This window comes from Saccopteryx leptura, chromosome 4, assembly GCF_036850995.1.
Source record: "Saccopteryx leptura isolate mSacLep1 chromosome 4, mSacLep1_pri_phased_curated, whole genome shotgun sequence".
Classification (NCBI taxonomy): Eukaryota; Metazoa; Chordata; class Mammalia; order Chiroptera; family Emballonuridae; genus Saccopteryx; species Saccopteryx leptura.
In genome coordinates, this window is record NC_089506.1 from 35046657 (window position 1) to 35070443 (window position 23787).

Genomic DNA, 23787 nt, shown 5'->3' on the forward strand with positions numbered 1-23787 from the left:
AAAACCTGGGCCATTCGCTCCCTGTGCCCCGATGCCACACCCTAGTGGTCCAGCCTGGGTTTGCTCGCTGATTGGCAATGAGAGCCTAAACGAGTCACTTCTCCTTGAGATTCATCCATAAAATGCAGGGGTTGACAAAATGGTATCTTTGTTCCGAGCAGTGTTAATTTTAGAAATCTTGTGGGGGTTGGTGGGAGTTATTTCCTTTATAAAAGGAACCTAAAGATTGAGCTAGACTCAGGGAAGGTGAATGTTATATGTATTTTGCATAAACCTCCTTCTGTGCTGGGGGATGTTAACCATAACGTGTTAAAGGAGAATGGGAGTGCCTAATACATTGCTTTGCCAAACCTGTTGCAGTAGTGTTGAAAGGCACCATCAACTCCATGCTCTTCATCCTGCATAGGCGTTGCTTATTATTCCTTTCGCATTGTTAGGTAAATAGTAATCCTTTGTCTCCCTGTAAATCAAGTCTATATGCAAAGGAACCTTGAAGAAATCAATACATTGCCCTTTGGCAACATGAAGTTTTATAGGAGAGGTTTGCAGATTGTTGTCTTTCCTTACTCAATCCCTTTGTTCTTTAGACTAAGTCTAGAGCCTAGGAAGAAGATTCTGGTCAAATGGGTCATTTATATCTGCCTATTCAAAACTGTGTATTTTCATGTACTATAGAGGAAATCCTTAGTCTAAGGGGAAAAAATTTCCTGCAAATGGCATTTTATATATATATATATTACATATAATATATATTTTTTCTTAAATTGAAGTAGAACATCTATTAACCTCATAAATTCACCTGTTAGCTGCATCCTTTCAGAAGGACAGTAGATTTAAACTATTGGGGTCAGAATATCAAGAGCATGTCTCAGTACTCGTTGTAACCCTGGCACGTGAGAGCAGCAGAGAGGAGTGGTCTTTCACAAAGTAAATCTGGCAATGCAAAGATAAAAACAATCTTATCTCCAGAACTCTGTTTTTCTTTTATTGATCCTTCTATCCTGCCACTGGAGTTACTTCTTGTGTTCTAAGAAGTTGTCAACTAGAAAAGCAGAATCGACCAGGTATCCATCACCAAAAGGATCATATAGGAAAGAACACAGCCCAGTGCATACAGACGTGGTGAAGCACGTGCACACACTGCACCTGGCAGAGATGGAGGAGGTTTAACAGGAGGGGCTGTTAACAACCATAAAGCTCTGTAGATAGGGTTCTTTGTGTAGGCTTCTCACAGTGACTTAGAGTATGAGAACTCCTCCCATAAACCGGAGCTCCTCCCACAGACCCTCCGGTAATGTCCAGGTTAAAAATCTCTGCCATTATTTTATCAGTTATGCTTTTCCCTCAGGTGTGACTCTACCAGACTAACACATTTTGATGTTTTAATATAATCTTTACCCCAAGGAGGTTACCTTAAGAAGATGCCTCTGGTCCCTTCTGGATGGTAGCTCTACAGACTTCATCATTATCAGTAGCTATTTAATCCTCTTAAGACTTGAGTCAACCTTGCCCCAAAATAGAATGCCTTTGGTTTTTCAATACTTTTGTTTTTATTTTTAAATTATGAAGCTAACAAAGTGATAATGTTTTTGTTGTTGGGTTTGGTTTTTTGGATTCTCCTCCAACCTCTACATGCCCCCCTGTTCCCACCCCAGCTGGTTTCTGAATTTTTCAGATCCTGCCAATACTTTTATGTAAATTAATACCTTTTTAAAAAGGATATGCCCATAATTATTTACCATATTTCCCCATGTATAAGACGCTCCCATGTATAAGATGCACCTTAATTTTGGGGCCCGAAATTTGAAAAAAAAATGTATTACATAAAGTTATTGAACTCAAGTTTTATTCATCATAAAATTCATACAACTCCTCATCACCATCAAAACTCCCCTCCATTAGCTTGTCTTCATCTGTGTCTGATGACAAATCACTGATTCATATATTGCCTCATCCTCAGTTCCATCTATGGCATTTGAAACGCCACAACCACTGTATAAGATGCATCCAGTTTTTAGACCCCAAATTTTTTGAAAAAGAGTCCATCTTATACATGGGGAAATACGGCACAACGCTGAACAAACTATACTCTGGTGAGATGACACTGTTGACTCCTGAATGTAATTAAAAGCAGATCTTCACTGTCACACTATTTACCCGTTTGTACTTGGTTAAAGTGCCGGTGGTGTGTGTTTGGCTTGAGTGTTTCTGAAGTAACTCCCAGTGTCAACGCTGAAGTTTTGCTCTGCTACACTCACGCCTTTCTATTTGAAGATATTCCTCCGGTGATGGTGCCCTGAAGCAGGTGTTTCTGAGCTCCCACGCAGTATTTGAACATTGTAAAGAAAGCTCTGGTCCACGCTGTCATTCCTGGCAAGCTAGCATAATACCCTTGGCGGAAGCAAGGAAAGGGAAGAAGAAAAATATGTGAAATATTGTTGTGTTGTCAGGTAAGGGAGAAGAAAATACTTGGATCTTTGTTGTTGTTGCAGATGCTTGGAGGTTAGCAGCCTATCATGCTCACCTGAAGCTAACCATCAGCAGCTACTGTGTGGAAATACGCATGGTGACCAAATGTCCCGCATTTTCCAGAATGATACTTTTCCTTTATTGCAGTCTGTTATTAGATCATGCCTGCTTGCCTGGTTTAGTTCAGGGATTACATTCGGTTTAGGAACTAATAGGAAATTTTGGGAGAATTTTCTTTTTAATTTACTCATCCATAGTGATGTGAAAACCATGAACAGCTGGGCAGAGTGGCTCCTCAGTATTTGTCATGGGAGTTACTCTTTTATCTTTGATTTCAATTAAGAATTTTTGAGCATTATCTTGTCCTTTAAGTAGGTTACTTTTCATTACATGTTTAAAATCCAGTCTACCACATTTGATGGTACAACATTTAGTGTCTTGTTTGTATTACGCAGATTATCTGATTTCAGTGAAATGTGTTTTTCTAGGTAGATTACTTGGAATATACTTCAGGTCAAAATTTTGACGAAAGTACTGGCTGAGGCCCTCTCTTTATAGCCTGACTCATCTCCTGATGTGATGCTGGTGTAGCCTGCAGTTAGAAGTTAGCATGTGAGACAGTATCAAGGCAGCTAGAGACATCGGTAGCCTGGTTGCCGCCAGACTCAAACCTGAGGATTCCACTACAGGCACACCTCGTTTTACTGCGCTTCACTTTATTGTACTTCACAGCTGTTGACTTTTTTAGAGATTGAAGACAAGACCCTCCACAAGCAAAAAGATCACAGCTGGCTTTATTGGAGGGGTCTAGAACCACGCCTGTAATGTCTCCGAGGTATGCCTGCAAATCAAATGAGATTATGAACCCATCCCAGACACAGTCATCTCCTTTTGAACCAAGAGGCAATTCAGTGGGGTCTGCTTTCACTCTACAGCTGAGAAGTCCTCTGGGGCATGCTGAGTTGTTTACGGCGAGCATCGGGACCTGCTCTAGACCCTGGATCCCCCGCAGCTCATGAGAGGGGAATTAATTTCTATCCAGCTTTTTATTAGCGTTCTCTTCTAATCTAGCAGAAGTAAACTGGAAGGGGTGGGGGTCTTGGTTAACTAACTAGATCTAATAAGCAACCAGATACAGAAAAGTACGTGAAAAGAAAAAGCCTTTGACTGTCAGAGGGATGAGAAAGCTCCAGCAGCATGCTGGTTTATAACATTTCTTTTCCTCAGAACACTTTCTAAAAACCAGGTAAAATGGAAAGCCTCTCCAGAACACATGTGTTATGACTGGGCAGTGCTTTCAGGGTTTTTTGTATGCCTCATCAGCCCCCTGCTGTGATCTCTGAGACCACGGTTAAGTGGTATTTATATACTGCAAAAGCATAACTCTCTAAGTTTAATGTAACCGTATGCTTTTATCTCAGTAGAACTCATAGATATTCTCAGACACAGAGGACAAGATAGGCTGTCCTCAAGATGTCAACAAAGTTGAAAGATGGGAAGCACATAGATTTGTTAGCTAATTTAGCACACCAGAGGAAGCTGCAGCCCAAGTGTCTGCAGACCTCGAAGCCAAGGGAAGAAGGAGCCATTTTCCCCCCAGAAGACAGGAAAGACCCAGGAATTGGAGGTGCTGGCTGTCTCTGAGGGCAGTGGGTCAAAACTGGAAGATTCCCTTTAAAGCAGTGGTCCCCAACCTTTTTTGGGCCACAGACTGGTTTAATGTCAGAAAATATTTTCACAGACCAGCCTTTAGGGTGGGACAGATAAATGTATCACGTGACCGAGCCAAGCGTCAAGAGTGAGTCTTAGACAGATGTAACAGAGGGAATCTGGTCATTTTTTAAAAATAAAACATCATTCAGACTTAAATATAAATAAAACAGAAATAATGTAAGTTATTTATTCTTTCTCTGCGGACCGGTAACAAATGGCCCACAGACCGGTACCGGTCCATGGCCCAGAAGTTGGGGACCACTGCTTTAAAGCTTCTAAAATCAGTGACTGGACCTTCCAGAGGATCTCCCCTATTTCCTATATCCCCACATCTTCTTCAACTCTGCTCTGTGTAGGTTTACTCAGAGACTTTTGATTTAGCAAACCAGGCTCAGTTGAAGCCAGTAGTGAGATTCCCACATTGAAAATAGCAGGATTAAGTGAAATGTACACCCATTTCATAATAGACAGGCTGTTCCCTCTGTCCTCACCCATGCACCTTTTCTCAGTTACTTGAAGAAGAGAAGGCATGATACCCATCAAACGGGGGATGGAGTAATTAGGGGCAGAGAGAGTCCCCAGGATGTTGGGAAAGGGAGGTCCTAGGACAACAGTTATGCGGGCGACGCTGGGAAAATAGAGGGTCCTAAGGATGCTTCCAGCAGAGTCACTGAGAGAGTGATGTGCTAGACTGTAGGGAGATTTCCCGTTCTGGTGGAGAATGTGGAGATGAATTAGAGATAGACTTTTAGAACATGAAGTAAACAACAACAGAGTGAGGTGATGATCAACCCCAGGGAAAAGAAAAGTTCATAAGAAAGAAATGTAGCATAATCATAATGCACGCATAGCTCAGGAGCAGTTTGTATATACAGTCATAATAATGTAGGAACTGAAAGATGATGTCCCTCCAAATTGTGGTTGCCATATCATTTTAGTGGAAGGGTTGAGGGTGGAGGACAGGAGCAAGAGAGTGAGAGCGAGCTGTGTGTGTTAAGATAGTGAAGTGCTCTTTTTCTAGAGTTTCACGTTGAAAGGCAATAGTGCCTACTGAAATAGAAAAGCCCATTGGAAGAGGTTACCTCTGGGCATCAAGAATCAGAGCGACATCAAGAGATTATTATGTTCATTATAAGCCTGTAAGTTTTTATTATAAAGTATGTATCTATTACTTTGATAAAAAAATTAATGCTGAATAGTAAGGAAGATAGCATATATAGATACATATGAAACTGTAATTCTAAGTGAAGTAAACCAGTCAGAGAAAGACAGTACCATATAATTTCACTTATCTGTGGAATCTAATAAACAAATAAACTAGCAAACAAAATAGAAACAGACTCACAGATACAGAGACAGACTGACAGCTGTCAGAGGGGCAGGGGGTTGGGAGACTGGGTGGAAAAGGTGAAGGGACTAAGGAAAGAAAAAAGAAACTCATAGACACAGACAATTGAGTGGGAATTACAACAGGGAAAGGGGGTGGGAGGTAGAAGAGGGTAAAGTGGGGTGAATGGGGGTGGAGGGAGACTTGACTTGTGGTGACCACAATACAACGTACAGATGATGTGTTATAGAATTGTACACCCGAAACCTCTACAGGTTACCAACTATTGTCACCCTGATAAATTTAATAAAATTTTTTTAAATAAAAATTTAAAACTGGAATGACTAGACTGAGTTGTATGTCTTAATTAACTTTGTGTTTAGCAAATACCAAATAACAGACACCTTTTTAAAAATCACGTCTTTCTCAGAACACTCTGGCAATTACAGAACTAGACTGTGTACTGTGGCTGATTGCTGCCTAAATTTTCAGGCTGTAGTGGAAATGTTAGTGTAAGACTTGTCCTTTCTTGGAAAAAAGTCCTTTATTTTGAGATTGTTTTTAGATAATATTGGTTTTGTTTTATTTAAGTTTATTTTCTCACTTGCAAAATTAAAAGCTGACAGTTGTATGTGGGTTCCCAAAACCTCTTTTGAAAATTTTCCATTTTATGAAATCCCAAAGCCTGGTAGCCACTGGATTAGATTATTTAATTTTGCTGGATTGATTGCTTAAATGAAATCTATTTCCATTTGGTTTGTCTTCATTGCTTTGTCTAATGCATGAAAATGACAGAGAACAAATGCCAGGCCTGGTGATTCCTCTAAATGTCAAAGTCCCTTAGGGATCGTTTTCTACAAGCCATTTATATAAAAAAACAAACTCTTCGTTTCACCCAGAAAACAGTTTTTTAACTGTGACATTAACTTTATCATCATATCTCCAGAATCATTAAATATAATTGATCATTTTTCTCGGGTATTTAAAAAATACTGCATGTAATTTGCAAGGTCACTTTGAATTTATGTTCTCCTTATGTAGCAAAATTATGAAGCATCCTTTATTATTATATGTACCTGCCACATCCCAACAAGTAAGGTTTACCAACAAGAGGGTCTAACAGCAGATTATGGCAAGTACAATCCAGAATCTTCTCTGAAAATATTGGTTATTGTTATATATTTCCAAATCATGGCTTAGCTATTCAAATTCAAACAAGTTTTTGATAAATTATAGTGCCTGAGGATTAGGGTATAAGAATTAAAAGCAAATCAGGAGATGCAGTGAATTTGAAAATCATTGTGTTTGCATAGGTCAGACAATAGTTACATGTGCTGAAGAATACTTTGGACCTTAATCTTTTTTTTTTTTTTTTTACAAGGACAGAGAGAAGTCACAGAGAGGGATAGATAGGGACAGACAGGAATGCAGAGCGATGAGAAGCATCAATCATCAGTTTTTTGTTGCAACACCTTAGTTGTTCATTGATTGCTTTCTCATATGTGCCTTGACTGCGGCTCTTCAGCAGACCAAGTAACCCCTTGCTTGAGCCAGCGACCTTGTCCAAGCTGGCGAGCATTCTCTGCTCAAACCAGATGAGCCCGCACTCAAGCTGGCGACCTCGGGGTCTCAAACCTGGGTCCTCCACATCCCAGTTCGACTCTATCCACTGCACCACCACCTGGTCAGGCTGGACCTTAATTTTAACTCACATGGGAGAAGGTGGTGATTCACTAAGACCTTAATTACATCAACTTTGTACAAGCTCTCAGGCTCTTAAGAACTGCTACATTAAATCACATCTACATCAAGTTTTGGACACTAGGTTTTAATGCCCACATTGATTTGAAGGTTAGCTGCCTTTCGTGATGTGTGTTACAATCCTTCCAGCGATACTTCACTGCTCTGGACCTGGGATACATATCCTCTTCCCAGGAGAGTTTTGACATTGTGGTCATTTTTTAAAATTTATTTAATTGTATTTTATTTTTTTATTGATCAATTTTTTTAGAGGGAGAGAAGGAGAGGGAGAAACATCTATCTGTTGTTCCACTTATTTATGCATTCGTTGGTTGACTCTTGTATGTTCCCTGACCGGGGATCAAATGCACAACCTTGGCATGTTGGAATGGTGCTCTAACCAACTGAGCTACCCAGCCCAGGGCTGACATCGTCATAGTAAGTCCACTTTGGGAAGGACAAAGAAGAAACTAGTGAATAAAAACATGGGCTCTGGAGTCAGATAGTCCTGTTAAGTTCCAGTTATGCCGCTTACTTGATAACTCAGTCACTGGGGTAGGATTTTGCAAATAAAATACAGAACACCTAATTAAATTTGAATTTTAGATAAATAACAAGTTATGTTTAGTATAAATATATGTTTAGTATAAATATATCTCTTGCAAAATAGGGTGGCATACTTATGCTTTAAAAATGTTACTTATCTGAAATTCAGACTAGTCAATGGAGAGGAAAAGGCAGGTATACAAGGCAAGAAAAACATTTATTCGGGGTCCTGAGTTATAATTCGGGTACACACACTCTGGCAGCAACCAGAAAAGTGTCCCCTATAGGGATTAGGCACAGGGGCTTTTAAAAGAAAAAGGAAAAAAAAAAGAGCATTTAGGTTATATTAGTTGTTTATCAAGAATTGTGATTGGAGGGAAATTTATTTTTTACAAGTCATTTGTTTCTCATGAACATCTCTTTCCATTACTGGGAATGAAACATTTTTCCCCACAGAACTGGAAAAGCACAGCTATTTTGTACAGCCCTTGAAAAGTTCTTTCTCGACAAATAACTTCGTTTGGCAAGTCAGCAAGGTCAGTGCAATTTGTCCAACAAGATGGATTCCAGAGTACAAGATGGAGTTACTGTGGTCATTTGTTTTCACACATTAAACTAGGCATCGTTCATTTGATCTGGCAATTTACAACCTGCAGCACCTTTCACTCTACCTAATCCCCAGCTTTGAGACCAGTGGAGTAAATCATACTTAATTCACAGATTGTAGGTTAGATTTAAATAGGCACATACCTGCTCAGCCCAGAGCCCACCATGTAGAAGCACTCAGTAAGCGTCAACTATATGGAGGGTTCTCCTTCACTTGTCAGACATTGATCCTGGCATCTCCTAATAAAGACAGGATTCTAGCTGTAAAAGGAAGTGAAATGTCCAGGTTGGAGTTTTGTACCAAATTCTAAGATCCTTGAGAGAATACTATACTAGTTGAAGTACATAGAGTATATTCTGTGTAATATACAGAGACAGCATGACTTGTCCTTCTAAATTTTGGGAGGAGAATTATATAGCAGAGGCTAACTTGTGTGCCAGGAAGTGGAGACAGGAAGTGAAAGGTTTAATAAAGGAAAATAAAAAGCCAAGGGAAAAATTTTAAAGGCTTTGCAATCAAACTGCCCTATAATCCCCTTTTGAGATCTGCCACTTGATAACACCTTACTTAACCTCTCTGTACCCCATTTTCCACTGTTGTAAAATGGGAATGCTATGCATGGGTTTGGTGAAGAGTAAATGAGGTAATGCACATCTGACCCTAAGAGCAGGTCCAATAAATATTAGTAGTTGGCATTGTTTGTCCAAAAGCCAGACTGCCAATTTGATTCAAAACAAGTGATTCTCCCCACACTCAGCTTATGTCTGGCGTGGGGTATTGATCGGCTAAGGGGAGTGGAATGGATAGACTCCGGATGTTTCAGTTCTTGTGTGCTGTGAAGTCTGAGGAGGACAGGAGTAGACTGCATAGAACAGCAGTGGTGCCTTTTATTTCCATGTCGTTTCACAGAGGACAGATGTTTTCATACTGCTGATTTCATTTCCCACAGCTGGTTTGATACAACAGGTTTGATACAAGCCGACTGATATCTAGTCCTTTGTTCTTTTTTTTTACGTTCTCTGCCTCTCATCATAATTGGGCATCAGGATCATTATCTCTGAGGTCCTTGTCTTCTCAACCAATGTTTTTATAAAACACATGCTGATGCATTGTGGGAAATAAAGAGAAGCAGAAGACTTGATCACACGTGCAAGGAGTTGAAAATTTAGTGTTATCTAGATTTTTAGTTGAAAAAATAATATATGTGTGGTGTGGTAAGCATTCAAATAGTATGGAGAAGATGATGCATTGAAAATTCTCTTTCCCACCCCATTCTCCCAGTTGCCCTCTCCAAAGGCAATTGCTGTCAATGGATTCTTCTGTATGCTTTCAGAAATGCCTGTGTGAGGAAATACACATACACACAGAGCATGCCAAACACACTGTTTTGCACCTTACTTTTTATTTTAACAGTATGTTCTAATATATCTACCTCATTTTTCGCTTAAATGACGTTAGGTACTAATGGATAGCAAGGTATCTCTGGGGCTCCTGTTGAAGCTGATTTACCCCAGTTTGAATTTGTGCGTGAGGTTTGTGAAAATGGGCCACCCTTCTTCCGTCATTTAGGAGAGAGCCAGACACACCTCAGTCTGCCGCTGCTGTCGCCGCAGTGCCGGCCAGCACCCCGCTCACCCCGGTACCCCTGGTCTTGCCGCCACGTCCCATCCTGTCTCCATGCAGCAGCAAGGGTGACCTTCAAGACCATGGATCAGACAAGTCACTCTCTGGCTTGCAGTCCTCCAGCGGTTGCCCGACACACACAGGAAAGCCTTGTTTTCTGGTCCAGAGCCTGACTTCACCTGGTTACCTGTTTGCTGTCTGACACCCACAGCCGGGCCCGCCATGCTGTAGCCTCACGGAGCTCAGTTCTGTTTCTCAGTCACCGAGCTCTGGCATGCCAAGGAAATACTTCCTGCTCTGGTGCGGGGCTGCTCCTTGTCGCTCGTACCCTGAATTCCCTTGCAGCGAGGCTTACTTGACCTTCCAGTCCAAAGCTACTCTTTTGAGTTACCGTATTTTAATTATCTCACAATAATTATCTGGTAGCCTATCAGAAAATGACGGAATTATCTTTCTCTGGTTGTTTTCTTATTCCTTTACTGTCTGTCTCTGCCCCTACTGAGTCTAAGTTCTGCGTCTGCGTTGTTCACCACTGGACTTGTGGTGCCTGTGTGCTGTATCAGTACCCGACAGCCTGACAGGTAGTAGAGACTCAGTAAATATAAATATTTGTCAGCTGAATCAGTGAGTGAATGAGTGCATTGTTTTACAAGATTTATTTATATCATACTATTACAGGTGTTAGAAGTGCTGTACTATTCTTGTTATAGGAAATATAAAAAATTATTTCTATATTAGCTATAAAAAATATACCATTCTATATAGATACTTATAGTATATGCTGTACTATTATAGAAAAATGCCTTCTATTGTTCTAGTACTTATAAAAAGTACTTTCCCATATAAGCATATGTTACAACAAAATATTTGTTGTGGTCATTGTACTTTAAAATAATACAATAAAAATTAAGCAAGGCATCCCATGAAGGCAGTTGGAGCAGACAGATTATAAAGATTCAATGATGCATTAAAAGAGAATTTGAACTACTGACCATCAATCAATTCATGTACACTGTGATCATAAGTTTTCTTAGCTATGAAAACTCAAGCCTATCTTTCCCTGTGAAACATTTTAAAATAAACTAAATAACAAGTCCTGAGCTGACATAATAGATAGTAAAAAAAAAAGCAATTAAAGAATAGCTATAGCATTGTTTTTAACTTTATAAACTCTAGTTTCTAATAAGCTTTTTAACAGCAAAGCATTTATTGAAGTTGCAGAATTTATCACCCCATTTACGTTAATTTGAAGCATATATGTATACGAATGTTGGCACTGGGTCATGGGTAGGACAGTTAAAGCACTGCCTGGCTTTGGATAGACCTGTCTTCAGACCCTCACATCTCTTCTATGACCTTTGGGAAGTTGTTTAATGTTTATAAGTGTCCGTTATGTCATTTCTAAAGTGGGGATAATAATGCCTTTCCCACATAGTTGCTGTGAGGATTCAGAGTGACTAAGTGGAAATAAATCTATTAGCATAGTGGCTCACACAGTGTGGACTCCTGGATCTGTGTTATCAACATTAGTGGAGGACCAGCTATTGAAAAAAGGCTAGAACATCATCACAAAAGCATTGAAATCTCATCAACCGAAACACCACATAGACAGGAGTTTAAATCTATAAATCATAAACCAAGAAGTTTTGCTGGACCTGTTCAGTGATTCTCAGCATTTCAAAACTGGCATCCTGTTGAACAACAGATGTGTCGTATCTGGCCACCAGAGGTTTTTGTTTTTGTTGCCACACTTGAAAATTTGGAGACCTTGAATGATTTGTACTTCTAGCTACTTCTGAAAAATAGGAAGAGCTGGCAGGGGTGAGTCTACGTTCCCACCTGGCTGAAATGAGGCTACAGCTGAGTATTAGCTGCTCCTCTAGACGGAGCTTTCTTGAATTCCCTAGAGTCTCTCCCTAGCTGTCTTTACTCATTTATGTTACTTACCTACTTCTCTGCATATTTGAGTCTTAGTTTGTTTTCTGATGTTGGACAAGCATTTGGATTTGATATTCAAACCAACTCATTAGGATATATCTACAGCTTTTTTTAAAATTAAGGTATTTTTGACATATAACATTAGTTTTAGGTGTACAGCATAATGATTTGATATTTATATACATTGCAAAATGACCACCACAGTAAGTCTCATTATAAACGTGTCATCTTACATAGTTATAAAATTTTTTCTTGTTGAGGAGGACTTTGTAAAATCTCTCTTGGACGAATATACGGTGATGGAAAATGATTTGACTTTGAGTGATGGGCACACAATGCATCAACAGTTCAAATGCTCTAGAGTTTGTTCACCAGAAACCTATGTACTCTTATTGATCAATGCCATCCCATTAAATTTAATTTCAAAATTAAAAATTTTAGAAAAAGATCTACTCTCTTAACAATTTTAAAGTATGCAACACAGTATTGGTACCTGTAGTGACCGGGCTGCACATTCCACTGCCGTGACGTGTTTATTTTATAGCTGTAAGTTTGCACCTTTTACCCCCTTCATTTTTCACCTTTGGCAATAATGAAGGCGTGGTGGTTCCTGTTTTAGCTGAAAAAGATCCATTTGACAGCAGACAATCAGGGGAGCCCCTGTGCCCCCCTCCCCCTTAGAGAATCAATTCAGTTTCTCTCTCCCCCTTCTTTCCCTCTCTCCCTTTTACATTCTTGTTCACATGCAATTTTAAAACGGTTAGTTGTTAGTTGATAATAGTCGTGCCTGAGATTTGAGGGCAGGTAGCGATCCTGCTAATCAGCAACTGTGGCAAAAAAAAGTTAGTGGGGGCACAGGCAGAGGGGTAGGGACTGGGGAAGGAAGTAGTTTGAGCGTTTGACCAGGAGATTTCTGCGATCTTTTCTTACAGGACCATAAAATGGTAGATCTGGAAAGGGGCCTAAAAGGATAGCCTTACATAACCCTCTCAGATTGCATCTTTAGAAAATAAAAGCCAGCAGAGGGATTTAATTTGTCTTAAAAGGGCAAGTTAGTGACAGATGCCCACCCCTCCCCTTTAAGTTCTGAAAATCGGTCTGTTCTATTTCATTGTTCTCTAACTACATGTAATCTAATGTCGCACATTAGGTACCGTGTGTGAAAGTTTCTTGTACATTGTAAGTGGGAAGAAGAAGGGTAGGTGATGCTCTTGGCTGACTAATTCTCTCTTGGGTGAAGCGGCACATTATGTTTTGCTCACATCTCACATAAGAGGCCCTGAGCGTGGGGTGGATTCACCTGCACTGAGCATGATGCCACTCTAGTCTATAGAATGTCCTCAGAAAGGTTTATTATGAGATGAATGATACCTGCTAATTGCACTTCAGATTCCCATTCCGTAAGGTAAGGGCTTTCTAAGTTTGTAGTGTCTGTTACGGGCTTGTGCTGGTGCGTCTGCTCGGTGGTCAGACGCTTCACGGTTAGATTGTTTCTGTCTGCTGCAGCTGGTTGGTCAGTATGTGCCGCACACACAAGGTTAAGTTCATGGTCCAGGGCATCGATTTTTGACTCTGTTTACATCCAGAAAATAAATCTGACTATAGATGTGGGAAAGAACAAATTCACAATATGTTACGTTACATTGAGTATGCTTCTGTCACCCTTGAAGGAGAGCTAAAGCATTGAGTATCTACGAGGTTGCTTGTGAAGCTATTTGATGTACCCCGTTTATACTTGAGTGCATGAAACTGTCCAGTAGGTGCAGGAACACATGTAGTTTAAAGGGAGTGCTTTTAGAAACTCCTCTTTAGTGTCTACTTCTCATTAAAATAGATCCACCTATGATACCCTTGTGGTCAAAGTTTTATGCTGTTTTATCCATTTTTACCTGTTTGACAGTTGCTTTCTGGCATTTAAAAAAGAAAAAAGCATAGCCTGACCAGGTGGTGGCGCAGTGGATAGAGCATTGAACTGGGATGCAGAGGACCCAGGTTCAAAACCCCAAGGTTGCCGGCTTGAGCACGGGCTCATCCAGCTTGAGCGAGGGGTGGCTAGCTTGAGCATGGGATCATAAACATGATTCCATGGTCGCTGGCTTAAGCCCAAAGGTCGCTGGCTTGGAGCCCAAAGGCTGCTGGCTTGAAGCCCATGGTTGCTGGCTCGAGCAAGGGGTCACTCGTTCTGCTGTAGCCCGGTCAAGGTACATATGAGAAAGCAATCACTGAACAACTAAGGAGCTGCAACGAAGAACTGATGCTTCTCATCTCTCTCCCTTCCTGCCTATCCCTATCTGTCCCTCTCTCTGACTCTCTCTCTGTCTCTGTCCAAGAAAGCCCCACATAACTCTCACTCATAATTTTTTTGATATTGCACAGATGTAAAAATCTTCAGAGGTAAAGGGGTCAAATGAAGAGTCAGTTATAAATATTGGTTTTAGGGAGCCTTCCTTAATGAGGGATAATGCAGTTTTTCAATATTATGTTAAGGCATAGAGAAGAAAATAAAACTTGAGGCCCATTGCTTTAAGGTATTTTGAGCTTTTCTAACCAATCTGAAATTTATTTGATGTAACTAGTTTATCATTAATTTTTTAACCTTTATCATTTTCAAACACAGTCTTTCTCTGATAATACTTCCAGAGGGGTGCGTATTTAATTCTCTACTTAAAAGTCTGTTTGATCTGAATATCCGTGTGAAACAGCATTGCACTTGACAGAGGTAGTCATGGTGTTGATGTGTCATAATCCTTGCTGGGTAAAATTTTCTGTGGCCACTGTCAGTCTCACTAAGGGAAATTGGAAGCTTTGTTATCCTTTGTACTTTTCATAATAATTCAAGGAGCACAGAGGGGGAAAATCATTGGAGTTTAGAGATGATTGAACTAAAATGCATAAATTTCATAGAGTACAAAATGTGCTTCTAGAGAGACAGGGAGAAAGAGACTCGTAGTTACACCGTGCGTGGTGAGGGGGAAACTTTAGAGACCTATGCGCGGACTGTCAACGACGGTGCTAAGCCTTGAAGAAAATTGCATTTTACCAGAAAGCAATCAGAATTGAGGAATAAAGACTTTAAAGTAAATTTAGATCAGGATACCTTGATCTCTGTAATTTAAGCAACTTTGCTTTTTCATTTGAATTTGAAGAATCATTCTCTCCTGTTGAGCCCCGGTGGAAGTGCATGATTGTTGTATAGCTCCTGGTTAAGTGGCAGGAATTTCAGTTAGAGAAAAGATTGGTAAACTTGTAAAGCGGGGAGTTTTAACCAAGGGTTCATAGCAAAGTATTGTGTAGGCATTGGGAAATATTCACGTATAGATTTCTCACCTGGGAATGGGATTCAGTAGATGTGGGATGGGGCTCAACAGTCAATGCTTTAAACATTTCTTTGCTGATTCTGGTGAGTACCCTCATACCTTCCTTCAGTTTATACCAGTAGAGTAAAAGACGATGTTTTACCTAAGGACTTACTCTAGAAATATTTCTGAAAATCCGCCTATGGGTAAATATCTGCCTATAGGTATGACTATTCTTTATTCAGACATGTCTTTCATTTAGACCCTAGTGTATTTCCTAGGGCCACTGTAACAAAATCACTACAAACGGTAGTTTAAAACAGCAGGAATTTATTCGTTTACAATTTTGGAGGCCAGAAGTCTGAAATCAAGGTATCTAAGAGGGAGAAGAGAATCTGTTCCCTCCTCTTCCAGCTCCTGCTGGTTGCCAGGATACCTTGGCTTGTGTTTAATCACTCCAGTTTCTGTGTTCATCTTCACATGGCTTCCTCTCTGTCTAAAATCTCCCTCTGCCACCTTCTTATGTAGATGGGCACCACTTCAGCCCAGATACTCTTTCCAGCCTGAGATCATTAACTTCACATTTGCACACGTTTTGCTATATACAGAAACATTCACAGGCTCCTGGGGTTAAGGACCTGGTCATCTTTGGGGGATTCACTGCTTAGCCTATGATACCTAGTTGTCATCTCACTGCATGTAATTTATATGGGCTGCTGTGGCCCAGTAACGTTGATTTTAGTACCTTTCTCCATTTATCCCCTAGTACCAACTCATGGTCACAGGGAACTGGCAGCCTTCCATGAGTATTTACCTACAAACATTGCTGCCTGTGAGCTAGCTCAGATAACCCCTCCTATAGCTGGAGATAAACTATTTCCCTAAGGATGTAGACTATACCTCCACTTTCAGCCATTCATGTCACAAATACCTTTGGTCATAAGTGGACTGACAGTAAAATATCCGGTCAGCAAGTGTCATCCTCACCAACAAAGGCATTTCAAGCATGTGTCCTATCAACAGTGACTCTTGTTGAAAGCTCATCTTTTTTTTTTTTTATTCATAGAGGCGTGGAGGCAGAGACAGACTCCCACATGTGCCCCAACCAGGATCCACCCAGAAAGCCCACTAGGGGGCGATGCTCTGCCCATCTGGGGTGTTGCTCTGTTGCTCAGCAACTGAGCTCTTCTTTTTTTTTTGATTAATTTTAATGGGGTGACATTGGTAAATCAGGGTACATATGTTCAGAGAAAACATCTCTAGGTTATTTTGACATTTGATTATGCTGCATTCCCATCGCCCAAAGTCTTCTGTCACCTTCTAACTGATTTTCTTTGTGCCCCTCCCCTCCCCCAACTCCCTCCCTCTCCTCCCCCTCACCCTGTAACCCCCACACCCTTGTCCATGTCTCTGAGTCTCATTTTTATGTCCCACCTATGTATGGAATCATACAGTTCTTAGTTTTTTCTGATTTACTTATTTCACTCAGTATAATGTTATCAAGGTCCATCCATGTTGTTGTAAATGATCCGATGTCATCATTTCTTATGGCTGAGTAGTATTCCATAGTATATGTGTACCAAAGCTTTTTAATCCACTCATCCACTGACACACTTGGGCTGTTTCCAGATCTTCGCTATTGTGAACTGAGCTCTTCTTAGTGCCTAAGGCAGAGGCCATGGAGCCATCCTTAGCGCCCAGGGCCAGCTCACTCCAATCAAACCATGGCTACAGGAAGGGAAGAGAGAGAAAGAGAAGTGAGAGGGGAAAGGGTAAAGAAGCAGATGGGTACTTCTTCTGTATGCCCTGACTGGGAATCAAACTCAGGACATGCACATGCTGGGCCGATGCTCTACCACTGAGCCAACCGGCCAGGGCCAGCTCATCTTTTAAGATTGTACTATTACAGTGACCAGCCTTATTTGAATCTATTCTAAGGGTGGTACAAGGCTTGTTACCTTTTCACATGGGCTTTAACTTAAGCCACATATTTATGGTGCTATAAAGTTTGGGATGTAGTTTATAGTTGGTCATAGTTACTTTATGTCTAAAAGAAATGTGATTGCTGAGTCAAAGTTTGTGAAAACCAGCTACAGGACCTTGAGCAAGTTAATTAATATTGAGCTTCATTTTCCTCACCTATGAAAGGGAGAATTTGTTCCATATTCTCTAAACCAGTGATCTCCAACCTTTTTTTGAGACACGGACCGGTTTAATGTCAGAAAATATTTTCACGGACCGGCCTTTAGGGTGGGACGGATAAATGTATCATGTGACCGAGACAAGCATCAAGAGTGAGTCTTAGATGGATGTAACAGAGGGAATCTGGTCATTTTTAAAAAATAAAACATCGTTCAGACTTAAATATAAATAAAACGGAAATAATGTAAGTTATTTATTCTTTCTCTGCAGACCGGTACCAAATGGCCCACAGACCGGTACCGGTCCACGGCCCTGGGGTTGGGGACCACTGCTCTAAAGCACTTTTCAGCTCTGAAATTCTATTGTTTTTTCTTGAGTGGAAATTAGAGAATTTAACAATTTGTCCTGAAAATGTTGTTACTAAAAGACGTATTCTTGTGCCATCATTAGGCAGATACAAGGTGGAATAACAGCTGGAAAAATTCTGGCGGTTTGTAAAGCCAGCAGGCAGGGCCGGGGCCACTATCACAGCAGCCTTCTGGCCCATGCAGGTTCGCATTGGATTCGGACAGTCGGTAAAGAAACCATGGAGCCAAAAACTGGTGGGCCATAACCTTTAATCCTACCTTGCACCCGGCGGGCAAGTAAAAATACACACTGGGCTCCAAAACCCAGTCACACTCAGTGCTCACAAAGCCACTGACTTATCCGAGTTTCCTAGAATCAAAGGTTTCTAGCTCACCAACCTTATTCTCCTCAGTTCCCCATTTTCTTCCTTATCCCAGATACAAACTCTACACAGACTGGCCTCTCACTCAGCACTCCGCCATCTTGGCTGCTTTTCCTGGTCTCCTCCACGTGGCCTCCTCCTGCTGCTGGCTCTATTCTCTCTGCTCTCTCATGCTAACCTCAGGAACCAAGAGCCAAGTCCCGTTTTGCCCCCATTTTATAGTGTAGCTTCACAACCTTTAATCCAATATACAAAGTAGGGAAGTCTCTAATACAAAGTCACTTCTCTGAGGCATGATTGGATTGTACCGCCCCACATCAAAAAGGGTAGGAAAGGCTTAATCCCAAAACCAAGCCCCAGGCTACAAGGATTCTGCCTGCCTTTAGCCCACCCCAACACACATTAATATCACCTGGGCGGACGGCCTCCTCGTGTTATCTTTAACAAAGTGAGCATAATACATTTTATCTGCCCAACACGGTTCTAGGATTCTGTTTTGAGTAGCTTATATTACCATAAATTACCTGGTGCTTTGTATGTCATGTGTCTGTACTGAAAAAAGTAAACATTTTACACCTTACACCAAGAGCATGTCCTAAGATTGAGAGTTCACTTTATCTTTAGTTCTTCATGCCCTAGTTCCTCTTTACTGAGTTTGTGATGCTTTGGGAACAGCCAGGGGCAGCTGACAAGTCGCTCTGAAGTTCACAAGAGTTCATGTGGGCTAAAAAAAAAACCCCTAAATTCATTCATGCTGAAGAGATAAGATGAGGAAGATAGGAGTAATGAGGAAGTTAATCCCAGGAGACAGGAGAAAATTCAGGAGACTATGTACGTGTCACAGAAAATAAGGAAGAAAATAATTTGAGAGTGTTCAGTGCTGCCGAAAGGTGAAGAGATGTAGGAGCACCAAAAAGTGGCCTGAATTTAGCATCGAAGGAAGTGGATGAATTTATTGTGATCAGTTTTAATAGAGGAACAGGGCTGAGCGCTAGATTGCTGAATGGAAGAGAAGGAAGTAAATAGAAATAAGGATTGCAGAAGCATCTCTCAGAAACTTGGCTTAAAAAGAGGAGCTGAGGAACAGAGGTGACGCAACTGCATTACAGAAGTGGGGTTGGGAGAGTCGCACATGTGTGAAACCTATCAGGGAGCCAGTGAGGAGATGTGGAGTGCCCCTTCCTTGCCCATCAGAACCATCAGAAGGAGGGGAGGGTACATGCCGGCGCAGATCCATTTTAGGGAAGGTGTCAAAAAGTGAAAGGAGGCTCATGATTGAAGAAGGCTCTGCTGAAGTTTGAGGTGATGGATCTTCAGTGGCATTAATTTGTACTACTGTTTAATTTTCTGTTAGTGCTGAATTAGTCTCCTACAAAGGGGGAAGCCTGTTCAGTTCAGGAAGATTCCACCAGTGGCGGGGTCAGTGTTGCTTTCTCTTTTATAGAGAACCCAGCCCCCTTGACTCCAGGGGTGGACCCAATCGTAGCACCTCATCTCCTGTCATGTGGATTAGTCCATGGAGAAAGCAGATGACCTCAATCACACCAACTGGTATCTTTTCAAACTGGAGTAGGAGACAGAACTATTGGTTTTCTCTCGTTGAGAGACACAAAGATGTGAATGGACGTTGCTGGTTTAGAACACATTTCTTGTGTAGTAAAGAAGGAAGGAGTGGAGATATTTGGGTTGGCAAGGGAAGAGCTGAGAGGCGGGGAGAGTTTTAAATTCCTGTGTCCCAAGGCCAACTTCATCCATATCCTTTTATGATTTGACTACATAAACTATTAGGTCCCCTTTACCCTTAAGATAGAATTTAGGTATTTGTGTTTGAAGCTAAAGAAACCCTAACTAATATATAGGGAGTATAAATGTGGAGAAGTTAGAGTTGGATTGGTCAAGAGTTACAGATACAACAGAAGACATGAACAAGACTGTCTGAGGTGATAGAGTGTGGGGTCCTCGCTGCACAGGAAGGAAAGGGATTCCAGGAATGAGGAGGAATCCAGGGAATTCAGTTCTTAGCTAAGCTAAGTATGTAGATAAAAGGATAGGAAGTTGTAATGAGTTGTAATAAGAGTGTTGGATGCATTTGCAAAAACAGATTTTGCTTCCTTAAGAAAAATAACAGATCATCATAAAGCTCTAAAATAATTCATGGAAAATCTCTGTAATTTTGCCGTTGAAAAGGTTAATATCCACCTTTTAGGTGATCTTGTTATATACACAGGGACTTACAATGTGGCAAGTTTATTGACTTATATAAGACATTTTATAATCAAGTCTTAATGTATTGTATGCAGCTGATTAAGTAACAAGAATTTCCTGATTTGGAATTCAATATCCCTTTAAGTGAAATATTTTCAGAAATTAAAAAAAACTGAAATAATTTGTTCTAGGGCAGAATTGACTGTATCAAAAAATTTTGGAACTTAAATATCATTTTCAACTACCTTTATAAACAGATTTTTTAAAATCTTTACCACATTGTTAAAGTACGCTGGGTAGTATTGAATGTGATAATTTATAAAGAACCTATAATGATCTATCTCTTCTCAATTATAGTTTCTCAGTCCACTTGCACTTGTGGGTTCAAAATGGCTCATACAAATAATAGAATCCATTCAAAAGGCATTAATCCAGTAAGAGTATGTTGAGTCTTGAGTTAGAGATGTCTAGTCACTGTACCTCTCTAAGTGCAGCCTCATGAAACATTAGCTGTATATTAGCTTGTTTATTCTAGTTCTTCAGGAAATCTGAGTTCTTCGAAAAGAATACACAATTTACAGCATGGTTTTTATTGCCTTGATTTATCCTCATTTTAATTTGGTGTTTTATCATTTTTGTATTTGAAGACACATTTTGCCATGTCCTAATAATGATTAAATGTGTCTTAAAATTTATTAGCTCCCATAATTAGCCAGTAGTTAAACTTGACTATTGTAATCACATAGGAGAATTCCCAGTCTGTCAAGATACTGGGTAAGGATACATGTATTAAACCATAAATAATATAAAATCTGTAACCTAAATCTATTTGAACTGAATTTGGAAGTGTTTTCGCTGAAAAGGGGACTTACTACTGGAATGCAGTCTTCTGTTGACACACGTGTAGACTCGCCTGCACCTGTACAAGAAAGAGCGAAAGGCAGAGGCAGGAATACGAGGCGTTTCTCCCTCTGCTCTGTTCCCCGGGAAAGTGTGAACCTGCCATTTCCTCTTTTGAAAGATGAGGGGCTAAATGACACCCGAGCCCCTCTGGTCCCATCTCACAGTCGGTCTAGTCTTTGCTCAGTGTAATAGGTCCAAGTCCTTTTTTGAAGAAAAATGTTCCAACTTCATCATAATGTGATTATGCGCCTACATTATTCTTTCCTTCAGCATGATTCGCTGTTGTGGTTTTATATCTTAGAGGTGCATTTGTGTTTTCCTTGTAGCATCTTACTCAAAATTGAGAAAGTTGAGATGTGGAGTGGCATTTCATTGGATCGCTGTGGTAGTGGAACATTTTGACTGCAAGGCGCGCCTGTGTAACGCCAGCGCTGGGAGAACCAGGGAGGCGGTCTTACGCCGCCCTCGTCGTTATCGTTACCAAGGCTCTGAGCAAGCTGGCTGCCTCCCCCTCCGCACCTCACACACACCACTATCGCACCAACTGTCAAGCCCAGTCATAAAGTTAGACCAGTAAAAGCTGCCTGCGCCATTGGTGTAGAAACTCTGGAATTACTCTATGATGGTTTTTTATAATCTGGCTCTGGTACTCCTTCCATGTATCTTTCTCATTAAGTTGTTGTACATATAGTTGTATCTATTCCATTAAGGAAAAGGTATTGAATACTCTAATATTTAAACTAGTGAAATGACAAGACTAAGAAAAACAGAAGACATGGTTTAATTTTAATCATATCCTGTTTTAAATAGGATAAATATTAATATCTCATTGGTCAAATGTAATGGTCATATGTGTCTTACTTAAAAAAGACTTTTTTTTTACTTTGTAAAAAATCTGCTTTATGAAATGCTGCTTACCCTGTGCATATTGGCCTCATCCGTGTGTCCCTCGTCTCTGCAGAGGGTGACCAGCCAAGGGGCTTGGGAATTGCTTTCTGAAGCACTCCAGACTTCTGGCTTTGGTCATTGTCTGAATTCAAAATGTGGAATGGAATGAAGGAATAATTCCATCTTGTTTTCTCTCTTTACAGGCTCTGTACAACTCAATCAAGAATGAGAAGCTTGAGTGGGCAGCGTAAGTATACTGGATGTCAGCCTTTTAATAAATGAACCGCTTGCTCTTTTCTTCTGTCTTCCTTTATGGTTTAGAGGTGATCCGAGAGAAGGATTAAATATGCGTGGACAGTTCTCACTTTACACTAGTGTCTTACCTACTTTGTACCAAACCCAAAATGCCCGTGTCTTTATCTGGGTACCCAGCATGCTCCTGTTCTGCTTTTCATTTGGTTGTTACACCTCTAGGCACTTAATTTCCTTTTTAATGTATCCTTTTAAAAACAGCATTCCAAAAGAAAATCTGATAAAATTACATATATTCCAAACTCTAATACAAGTGATTTTTAATCATTTAAAATAAGTACATCCCTTATTCTAATTTTCTCTGTCAAATTGTCACAGATCAAGGGTTTTCCAATCCTATTTCTTATGATACCAGGGTATTGATATATAAGCTTGAGAAATGGTAGGTAAAATAAACTATAACATTTTTTAACTGTAAAACTTCCAGAAGCTTATGTAGTGCCAGTATATAGTGTCAATCTCCAAGAGATGAATACAATTTGAAATGTTTCTTGAGCCTGTTTGACAGTACAATGTAGTATTTCAAGGTAAATACTTTGGGAGGTACTGTTCCAGATTAATTATACCTACTCTGTGTAGACGAATGTACCACTCTTGTTAAATTTTCACTGATCAGTATAAGTGTTAATTTAATCTTTAAGAAGTTATTAAGGAAGACTCTTTTCTAAGTTTATATTGATGTTGTCAAGAAGTTAGGTCAAATACGGTTTTCAATGAGAACTACATGTGAATTTTATTTTTGATTTTCACTTATATTAAGCATTCATAAATATTTTTCTGCCATGTGACCTAACATAGCAATCAGCAATGAACTTGTTTGCAGAAGCATAACATGGAGGGCTAATCTTATTCTTTCATATGTACCTTGAGGAAAAGCGGCTTAGCAGTTGTCTTCATCTTACATATAATATGTTTGAAAGGACAGAAAATATCAATACCACTTGAATTGTTTCCACTAATTGTAAGGTCATATGGTACTACTGCTTTAAATTAGAGATTCAAAGTCTAAGTTGGGACTGTAATATTTACAAGTATATGTGATGGCTTATGTGTATGTATGTATATATAGATATCATGAGATTCACTTAAAGACAATGTATCATTTCAATGGAAACTCATTAAGATTAATAAGAATTCATGATCTGAGATCCAAAATGATCATTTTATCTCTCTTAAGTAAAAGTGGACTTCTAGTTTCTAGAACAATTACATAAATAATGTAGTTAGAATCTTGCTGAAATGATGAAGGCACATCCTATCCTATTCTAGAGAAAACTAATAAAAATGAAATAATTTTAAGCATAGTCTTACTAGGGGAGAGAATATTTTAAGGATTCTTTTATAAAGT

The 23787-nt window shown here is 40.0% G+C and overlaps 1 protein-coding gene across 7 annotated transcripts in view; it reads left to right on the forward strand.

Annotated features, from left to right (window-relative positions):
* The window catches only part of PSD3 (pleckstrin and Sec7 domain containing 3), a 597461-nt gene that overhangs the window by 459585 nt on the left and 114089 nt on the right, over window positions 1–23787 (forward strand). For all 7 annotated transcript variants that reach the window (XM_066380473.1, XM_066380474.1, XM_066380475.1 and 4 more), the window contains one exon: window positions 22331–22374. In XM_066380473.1, the coding sequence (XP_066236570.1) occupies window positions 22331–22374 (44 nt within the window). The remainder of the gene's footprint in view (window positions 1–22330; window positions 22375–23787) is intronic.